The 10,455-nt window shown below is 31.5% G+C and overlaps 1 protein-coding gene across 1 annotated transcript; it reads right to left on the bottom strand.

Moving 5' to 3' along the window:
• Window positions 1–241: 241 nt before the first annotated feature.
• LOC137923744 (T-complex protein 11-like protein 1) lies at window positions 242–10,171 on the bottom strand. Its single transcript, XM_068767005.1, has 9 exons — window positions 9,761–10,171; window positions 9,256–9,453; window positions 8,669–8,789; window positions 7,685–7,891; window positions 6,527–6,677; window positions 4,127–4,290; window positions 3,179–3,357; window positions 2,075–2,241; window positions 242–717 (listed from the first exon to the last, which is right to left on the bottom strand). The coding sequence occupies exons 1-9, from the start codon at window positions 9,865–9,867 to the stop codon at window positions 521–523; spliced, it is 1,491 nt and encodes a 496-aa protein (XP_068623106.1). The 5' UTR covers window positions 9,868–10,171; the 3' UTR covers window positions 242–520.
• Between the last annotated feature and the right edge of the window lie 284 nt (window positions 10,172–10,455).

Here is a 10,455-nt window from a genome sequence, read left to right as displayed (position 1 = left end):
AAATTATAGAGATGCTAGTAGGCGAGTGAAAAGATTGAATGAGACGAATATAGTTTCTTTTGTTATTTCATCTATTAGTAATGCATTGAAGCCGTTTCCATAGTTTCATTACTTAAAATTAATTTAGGTAAACTTGAATCAGAATGTCCAATTTCTGCATGTAACACTACAATAAGGGGTTTAGTGGTTAGAAAAATATTGTTTGCCATGTTTTTAAACAAGAGGTCAATTATTTTTTATAAACTGATTTCTTAAATTTCAATTTAATTATTGCCGACAATATATGTTAGGCAGCACATTAACACAATAATTATAAAAAAATCATAAATAATTATTGAAATATGATATTTTCACACGAAAGCAGATATATTTAAACTTAGCACTTAAATTATTTATTGCATTTGTTGTAATAATTATACAATAGCACCCTTACTGCTATAGCAATAATGAACAAATTTTATTGTATAAAACGGAAGTAAAACATATATTTTCAGCGGTTTACCTTGTAATAAATTTGATATTAGTTTTTAGACAGTTCTTCTGCCACGATATCAAGGTAGTGTTTGGTGAATACTGCCTTGTTGTGCATGACATAGCGGAGCAGAGTTCCAGACACGGCAGTTAGTTCCGGAGTAAAGGCGGACAGGCCGACTGGTATCTGACGGGAACCGCCGGCGCATACCAGGATCATTTTTAGAAACTCTAGTACTCTTTGACCTGTTAATAAAATGTTATCAAATATAAGAAACAAATTATGGCAACACTTGTTTTAAAATAAGGAAATTCAGACTTAGCTTGCTTGGTTTCGGTTGAAGTTGATACTGTTAGCCCGGGGGCTTTTACAGCTTCATCGGAATTGAGTTCACAGAGCGGAAGGTTTGGTTAACTTAAAAATAAAACAGAAGCTGGACAGACGCATTCGAGTTGTACAATGACGTTCGCACGTAGTAAGCTGTGTAGTGTTTATGTTGCGGCTTGGGACGCAAGCGTGAATCACAGGCGAGCCAAAGGAGCGATCCGGATCCAACCTCGGTTCGCCAACGCTGTTCGTGGGTGGGTCAAGCAAGTAGGCGGCAGCCCCCTAAGAACGGGTGTTGTGGTGTGGTGAGTAGTGTTTTGTTCTATTGTAAATGATGAAGGTAGTCTTCAATTACAGTCAAATATAAATTTCAATATTTGATATGTGATAGCGTTAGTAGGTAGGATAAGGCATCATTATGACTTAATTTTGCATGATTCACAATAAGGCTTTATATTTAGGTCTATCGTTTCAAATGAGGTCGTCAGTGATGTACTTGGGAACAAGAGCTATAGTTTGATTAGCATATTATTAGTTATTATACAACCTAAGGTTTTCTGGACGCCTTCACGTATAATTATATCTAAATCTTAAAAAAATATTTATGATTCTTATGATTAATTACACGTCCGTTATACAAGAGCTCGTTTTATTGAGTTTATTCTTAAGTGGCATATGGCATAGAAATTATTAAAAAGATGTAAAAACTTAAAAGCTTTTTGACAAAATATACATACATCTCTACACCTACTACTAATAACCTGTATTCAATGACGAAATTACAAGTTAGATTAAATATAGCAAATAATCTAAAGAAATGACCATAAACGAATTTATTCATTTACTCTTTTCACAACTTTTATAATGGCGGGATAATGACTGTAGACATTTTCCACAAGTCAACCTTATTTTTTAAATTAAGTCTCGATGGAATTTAAATGGATGCATATGATAAATAGTCTTGTTTTCATTTTAAATAACTTTCGATGTGATATTTGATTCTGGCGAAATTATTTTACTACAATTGCGTTTGTGAACGCTTCATTTTTTCTTAATGACTTATTCATAGGATTTGGTTATCACTTCATCTAACAGTAATATTTTATTTAATATTGTTATAATTATTTGTTAATTTATGTAAAGTAATTGAATTATCATAAATGTAAATAATTTGAGAAATATTAACGTAATATGTATTGGTTATTAAAAAAAAGTTCTTTATGGATTTTCAGCAAGGGAATTGGCATCAGAGCTTATACAAAATAAAACACTTACGGACTATCTGTCTCACTCTATGCTCGGGATCACCCAGCGATACTATTTGGGTCCTTATTAGTTCTTTGTTGTCCCCACTAAGGCCGTCTTGATTGAGACCATCTAGAATTTGCTCCGTAAACACTATTACTTCTTCCGCCACTGAAGGTAATATTGCTTTCAGTTCTCTGAAACGTGTCAATTAATAAATGATAATAAAGTTAATTTCCATATAATATGAAATAAAAGAAAATTTATGCTCTGTACCACACACATTGATGTAACCATGAACAGGCAACAGACATTAAGACAAAAAAATTTGTCATTTTAGTAAAACTAGGTTATACATTTTTAAAACAGAAACCAACGGTAAGACAGGGTAAACTTTTTATTATGATAATTAATAAAACATATATGATATAGTAGCAGTCGAAGCTTAGTGGTTTAGGACTGTGATATCATAGATTACTGGTTTTCTCTGCAGTTTATAAGATATATTAACATAGCTACTGTTTATAAACGGTAAAAGATGTGTTTATAGAACTGATATGTGTTACGACCGAAAATTCGAAAAATTCAAGTTCTGTCTCAGATTATTTCATAAAGTGACCAAGTCCATGGAATTTCGAGAAGGTTCTTCGACTGTCAGTTAATACGAGATAAGAATTCCGTTTCTAAAAGTGCCCGATGAAGATCAGATGCCGTTGTCAGGCCTACCGATAACTTTTATTTTTAAAAACCATTTTTTTTAAATGATGAATGAAATGGTATATAGTCCTGTTGTCTGTAATATATACAGAGCAAGCGATTGTAAACAGTATTATTAAGGTAATCCGATACAATGTCTAATTCGTTTCGAGCAGGTATGTCCATAGGCAGTTGATAGTAAAAGTGGTCGATGGCTTTTACATGGATGCAGCAACGCTTTTATCAGTTATAGAAAATTCGCGAAGTAGGTATCTGTTTACACCTGTGAAGACGGCATGATCTTGTCTGGTTATGATTTATGTATTTTTGTTATGGGTTGTGATTTTAAAGAGGCGAGGAAGAAACTTTTGTTAGGTCGGCAACGTTATAATGTCCTTATAAAGATTGCTTTGTATATAGCGGGTATTTGAAACTTACATATCATTAGATGTGTTATCCAATATTATGACGATCTTTTCCTTAAGCTGCTGTTTCTGCGTGGCTGAAGACGGATCATTGCCACACGATGGACTGACCAGCAGTATTGACACTACACAGATCAACTTATACACCTGCGTACCTAATTCGGCGAAACGCGACGAATCCAGCACTAACGTCTGTAAAAAATAATGTATCAGTAAATCCAGGGGTACCTAACTTAGGGCTCGATGGTCGGAAACAAATTTTAAAAAATGAATTTTGATTTCCAACATGTAAGGATGACATGTGTTTTCAATACGACGGAAGCACATTTCACACACCTACCAAAAACGATGTATTATAATTTGAATAAATTTGTTGTTATAGCAGACCATGCTGTTTAATACCACTGCGTTATTTTATGAAGAACTATGTGAAAAATAGATTAGATGAAAAATCCATTTCAGTGTTTAAACTAAAACTCAATATGGGAAATAATCCTGCAATTTTGGCAGAAGTGATAGAAGCCTTTAATAAATTGATTAACAAAACATTTATATGCGTGTTCACAGTGAATATCTGTGTGAATTTTTAAGTATTGGCTAATTATAGAAAGCACTAAATAAAAGAAAGCTAGGGTTACTAATGGGGAAGTGAGACGGATATATTAGAGGGACCGGAAAGTAATGTCGTTTCGGTCGTTTTACAGAAAAACCAGTTGATTTTTACCGCTCCGGCATTGAAAATTTGTATACTAGATGGCAAAAGGTTGATGACAACGAAGGTGAATATATTGTTCATAAGAAATGAATACTTATTAAAAATGTAGCTATAGTATACTTATCAAATTTAACCATGTACACGCATTATAAGTTTTTTTTTATTTATGCAATCCATCATTAATTTATACTTTTAGTATATAAAGCTAGTGGTACAATAATGATATGTGGATGATCTTATACATACCTCTGGATAATTCTTTGTTCCGTCCCACTCGAGTAGTTCTAAATAGGCTTTAGCTAATGTTTGTGCTGTTATGTTTCTTATTATGTTTGTGTCTGTCACCGGTATGCTCAACCCTGTCTTATCTATGTGCCTTTGCAGCCATTCCCTGGTGAATTTTAATCCATCTGTAACATGTAATAATTTTAAGTGTACATAGATAAATATTTTTTCATAGTATCTACTTAAGATAACTAATAATTCACTGTATCCATAACAGATTTTCAATTTTAAATGTGTATTTTTAATAAATATATAGCCTTGAAGAATATTTCGCGTTCGAGGAAACATTTTCAAATTAAGAGCACTTTTGGTGTCTAAAGTCGTAAGACAGATGTTTCCTCTCACGTACGATCACTTTTTTTTTCATTCTTTTTGATTTGTCGTGGTCTGATCTTTCTTTCTACAATATTTTTGTAATAATGTGTAAAATTTTTATAAAAATAATATATAATTAAATTTAAATTAATAAAGTTGTGTAAAAATCCTATAAAGGAACATATAACAGAACTATTATTTATACAGTTACTTAATGTACTTTTAACTTATGTGTACAGCTGGTGAATCTAAACAAATAAATAAAGATTAATTACAATGAGCCGTTGTGTATGCCATAAGAAGAATGTCAGAAGATCCCAATTTAATACAAGGTTCAATGGCATTCTTAACACGTTCGCGCGCTGTAATGCATGACAAATTTTGGCATTTTGACACACGTTTTTTCCATACTAAGTCCATAGGCGTACTTGCGTAGGTCCGCTTACCAATACCATACCAAATGACAGAACGTCTTCAGGCGTCGCACGTCCTAGGGCGTTCTGGCAGATTTCTTTCTATCATAATAGGAAACAATACCGCCCGTCGACGTACGTTGGATTACTAGATTTCAAACTTGAACGACTGTCGACGTAGTGTCGCGTTAGTTTTTTATCTTCTATCGCCCACCGACGTACCGCGCGCGAACGTGTTAACATTTGATGTACACTACTGTGATTAAAAAGTAAGGTGAAATTGTTATTTAAAACTCCCAGGCATTAGAAAGGCAGATAAATTAATTTTCGTAGGTTGGTAGAACTGTCTGTCTGTCTGTTAATTATCTCCGAGTTACAGTTATTTTTGTCAAATATTTCAAATATGTCAAATGCCTCATGTCTTGGTTGGTGTCAAAATACTTAAAATTTAAAAAAAAAAGCGTTAAAAACTCGACTCGTCGTTCCGCCTCCACCATATTCGCCTGGTTTGGCTCCGTGCGACTTCTGGCTATTTAGTAGACTTAAAAGTCTTATGCGGGGACGTCGTTTGACACGATTGAGGAGATCAAGACCGAATCCATTATTACTTATTTTAAGGACTGGAATAAGCATTGGCAAAATTGCTTTTTATCGGACGAGTATTACTTTAAACGGAATGAAATTGTGCTATAAACGATTTCACCCTACTTTTTGATTACATTATTAGATAACACCACTTTAGTAAATATTCCATGAAATGATTGGATCTAAAAAGCTTGCCTAAAGGAAGATTTGGGACAATCTGTAATATGTAGTGTAACATCATCAGGCTTCTTACAGTATTTGTTACAGAATTATAAGAATTCAAAATATTTGTATTCTAGTAGGCGTGAATGCCCACTAGAATACGCACTATTATATAGTCGAAATAACATTATAAGTTATAACTTAATAATGTGAAAATAAATAAAATACTTATAATATTAAAATAAATAAAAGTTACCATCAGCTCAGAATGCTGATTTGCTGAGAATAGCCGGTCAGAAACTCAACAGTTGTTATTTTTATAAATGAAGTTTAAAAATGTTTGATGTTTTTATTGTAATATCAATTAAAAACTCTTGAATGAGATTTATTTAATAATATACTATAAATTTTAGATTTAGAACTAAAAAAAGGAAGGTTGAAGATATGTTTTAAAACTTTAACTAATAATAATGTATGTTTATATATTACATAGATATAGATATGTTTGGCTGTGTGTTGCTATCTGCAGTAAAAAAGTATTTGCAATAAGCAACCCCCATTTCTGGGTAGGAAGCTAGTTAAAAAAAATGTATAAAAACTTTTTTTTATTAAAATGAGGAGAAAATTTAAAATATTTACGCTTAAAAGTGCAAACTTATGAGACCAACTTGAGTGTGTTTATATGTGGGTATTTGTGTTAGCACGTAAGTCCGTGTAAAAACAATGCTGTATAAGAGCTTATTTGTAACAGCAAATGAGTGGCTTTAACCAATTAAATAAGAGACCTTTTCACACTTTCTTTACGGCATAATATATATCTTAAAGATTTAATACTTTACTATCAAGAGCAAAGACAAAACCTAAATATTTACAAAAAAGATGTTACCTTCGGAAACTTTCAGCATTTCATCAAACTTTGCCCTCTCATACTGGACACTTTCTTGTTGCACATGAGGTCTTATCATTGCTATTAATGTGTTTGCCAAATCTAGTTTCAAAATTTCAAGTGTCTCTAGGATTGCGCGGAAGATGTCTACCTATAAATTTACATGAAAATATTTATTAAAATTCACTTCTAATATGTTTTACATTTTTTCGTTATACAATATTAATTAAATTGTTTATCTAATAATTTTAATGTAAGTACAATTGAATATTTATTTTCTTTCAAAGTGAGTAACATAAATAATATATGTTTATATATATATGTATAAGATTTGCATTTAAGTGACTGGTCGCAATACATCTGGAACCATAAGATTTGCAATTTGACAGAAATATTCTTATTACTGAGCTGAAGTCAACCATGAACTAATTTTAGGAAATTCCATCTGCAACTTCTGCAGTTTGAAATCATGTTTTTTGTATATATAAAGCCTAGCCAGAATACTGATTTTTGACATGTGATATGGTAAATGTAATTATTCATGAATGGACTTTATGAAACGATACCTGTAAAAGGCAGTGTGAGCATAGCAAAGCGGACGAAGTACAGTTCGTGAAATATGAAGCAATAGCGCCTCAATTTTATTGCTTTTATCATTGATAAAAAAATATTTAATGCAATTTTGCACATACAAGTTTTTTTTTTAAATCATGGATGAGTCTTTGAAAAAAGTTGTAAATAAATCAATATAAGAAACTAGCCTATACCTGTGCATTAACAAGCATAGTTTATTTTCTCTTTCCCAAACAGGTATAGCTGTCTCAATCGATACAAAGTACTTTCTATAATAAGCCAACACTTCAATTTTAGGTAAATATTTATTGACATATTCAATCTCTAATCATTTAGCAACAGCTTAATAATGTTAGTTACAGATTGAGTTATGAATAAAGACATCTTTTATATCACTAGTTATTATTAAAGTGACATAATTAAAGTCGCGGAAGACACTGGATGTAGGCTGCATAAGACTGTTTATCGTGGCGATCTATGAATAACGTTTTTGCCGTTCAGTGGGTGTCTATGGGCTAAAAATATGAAGAAGTAATAATAATTAAAATGAAAAAGTAATAAATAATTATTAACTAAACAACTTACAGTATCAGTCAGTTTAGTTATATTCTGTATCATTTCATCTCTTGCAGGAGCCGCCAATTTCGCCATAAGATCGACAACAAAATTTGCATACTTATGGAAATCAAGGCTGTTGTTTTCAGCCTGTTGCTTAATGAAGTCATTATCCAATACCTCTTCAATCATTTCACGTAGTGTCACATGATGCGGTAAAAGAATAGAGAACAGACCCTGTGAAATAAAATATACAAACTTTAGATAATCTGACAAAGGTGCAAAACAAGTAATGATAATTACTTTTATAACAATTATGCAATGATGATGATTACTGATTTAATGTCTTGCGTTATATAGTGTATACTCTAAATCAAAGGTTCCTACTTTTCTTCTCGTAGACTAATTTCAAAATTTAGCTACTTTCAGGACTCCCCTCATTCCTATCATATTCAAAAGATCCAACAAAAAAAAGGTGAGATCTAATATGCAATATGCAAGGTTTCATTAGTAACTGTCACCGACCTTCTTAAAATGTATTTGCCAATATTGATAGAAGTCTTTAGTTCTTTACTTTGAAAAGCAGATAATTTTTCATAATTTTTTAGAAATTGTGACCTCCATTTTGTCACACCATAGTATACCTCGTTGAGTAACCCATAGACCTCTGGGGTCCACCTAGACCATTTTGGGAACTAAGACTTTAGGACAATTAATATTATATTACCTAGTTAAATTGATAACAGATAGCCACTGGGGCCTTAAGGTTCTGCAGCGGAGACCATAGACTGAGAAGCACTGTGTAGGACATTCACCCACAAGTTTGACAAATAATTATTCGGGTTGTCCAATAACAAGGATTTTTTGTTTGACTGCTGTTTATGAGCTGTGGTGATTTTTCAATATAAACATGGTGTGTGTAGAAACCCTAAAATTTATAATAATGAAGCACAGCATTCAATCTCTCCCTTAACGGTAACAATAAAAGTAAAAATATGCGTAGGTATATTTTACCTGCTTTACATCCTCAAGTAAAACAAGTGCCCGCTTGTATTCAGGAGGATCAGAGTTGAGCTGCTCCCTTAGTAAGTCAAAGTATGCTTTATGCATAGTTTCTTTAACAAGTTTTTGATAACTGCAATAGATTATAATGAAAAATTATTTCACAGTAAAATATCTATTTCAGTAATTCCACTATGGAGAGACAAAAAAAATCTGCATTTCTGACTAAAAATATTTGTGTAATATTGAATTCTCATTTTCTTTTAATATTAAAAATAATTTTCTGATGAACAAAATTTTAGTACATAGCTGAAAGGTAGGGACCAATGTCTGGTATCTAGATGCACTCCTAATCAATAATATTATTTGAATAAATATTTCTCCTTTTAATATTCTACAATGTAGCAAAGTGGCAGTAATTCCAAATAAATAAAATATTATACAATATAATCAGTACAGATTTAATATCAAAATGCATATTTTTTACACATGCATATTTTATACTTAAAGTAAGTTAGTCCTCATGAAAATTGCTTTATGAATGAGCAAGACAAATATTTATACCTTATTGTGTAAGGAAGACAACAATTAAAAATTACCTATTATCTGGTGGTTCAAAAGGTTCTAGTTTAAAATCCTGATCAACAGCAATTTCATGTGCCAATGCCATGTTTTGCATACCATGAGCCGCTTTCATTATATCTTCCAGTGTCACAAATTTAGGTGGAGATGCTCCTGTGATTGTAGAGCCCCTTACTCGAAACTGGATAGGCTCATTTGAGTAGTAACTACTAGCACTGAAACATAGCGACATAAAATAACATTATTAATTTTACAGATAAAAATAGATTATTTATTAAAGAAACAAAGAAAAGTCTGCTTTAATTAAATATCAAAGTTTAATAGACAAATAATTATAAGATTTTATTTAGATATTATAGTGAGGTATTGGTACTTTATCATATTTTAAGAATATTTTAGAACGATTATTTTTGAGTAACTAACATAAAAAAATCAATTATTTACATAAACGATAAACATGTGGTCTTACATTACTAAGATAAAGAAATTTAAATATATTTTACTTGCTGAATATTGACCAACCTTGATCTAGATCCAGTAGGCATTGGCTGGGATGGAGTCCTCGTACTCTTTTCTCCTTTGTCTCCCCATTGGGAGTCTGATCCACTTGATCCGTCACGGTCGCTCATCTTCGAATACAAATAATATCTGACGTACGCGGTAATAAACGAATGTATTAAACCTTTTACATCCCATATAAGGCGGGTGGCTCAGAAGCAAGATAAAAACTTCATATCATCTTGAAGCGGAATCACCTTGAGTCATAATAACCTTATCCATGTAACAAAGGAACAAAGGTTTGTTAAATAATTTAGTTTTATAGTATGCGTTTATTAATAACATTGGTTGTTTTAGGTTATATTATACGATATTTTGCTTAATGCCGTTTTTATAAAGGGTTTTAATCCCAATTGTTTTCATTTACTTGTCAATTTGGACGCTGTCAAAATATTTTTTATTGTAATGGAAAAATGACATTGGAGATGTTTTAGAGATTCGTTATAATGTTGTGTATAGAAAAAATGTATTTTTTTTATTAAAATAGAAAATTATCAAATCATTTCGATTCTAACATTCAATTAAAAGTTATATTTTTTGGTCGACATTTGTAGCTCGATGTTTTTTTTTAAATAAACCTAAATTTTTTTCTTTACAATATCTATAAATCTTAAAAATGTATTAAATTTACACACATTACATACATTTTAATATATTAT

Source organism: Battus philenor, unplaced genomic scaffold (assembly GCF_028537555.1).
Source record: "Battus philenor isolate CCGP_79_NKW_IND1 unplaced genomic scaffold, ilBatPhil1.0.hap1 SCAF_22, whole genome shotgun sequence".
In the NCBI taxonomy this organism is placed as follows: Eukaryota; Metazoa; Arthropoda; class Insecta; order Lepidoptera; family Papilionidae; genus Battus; species Battus philenor.
Note: the sequence above shows the minus strand (reverse complement) of the source record. Positions and strands in the feature narration are given on the sequence as shown.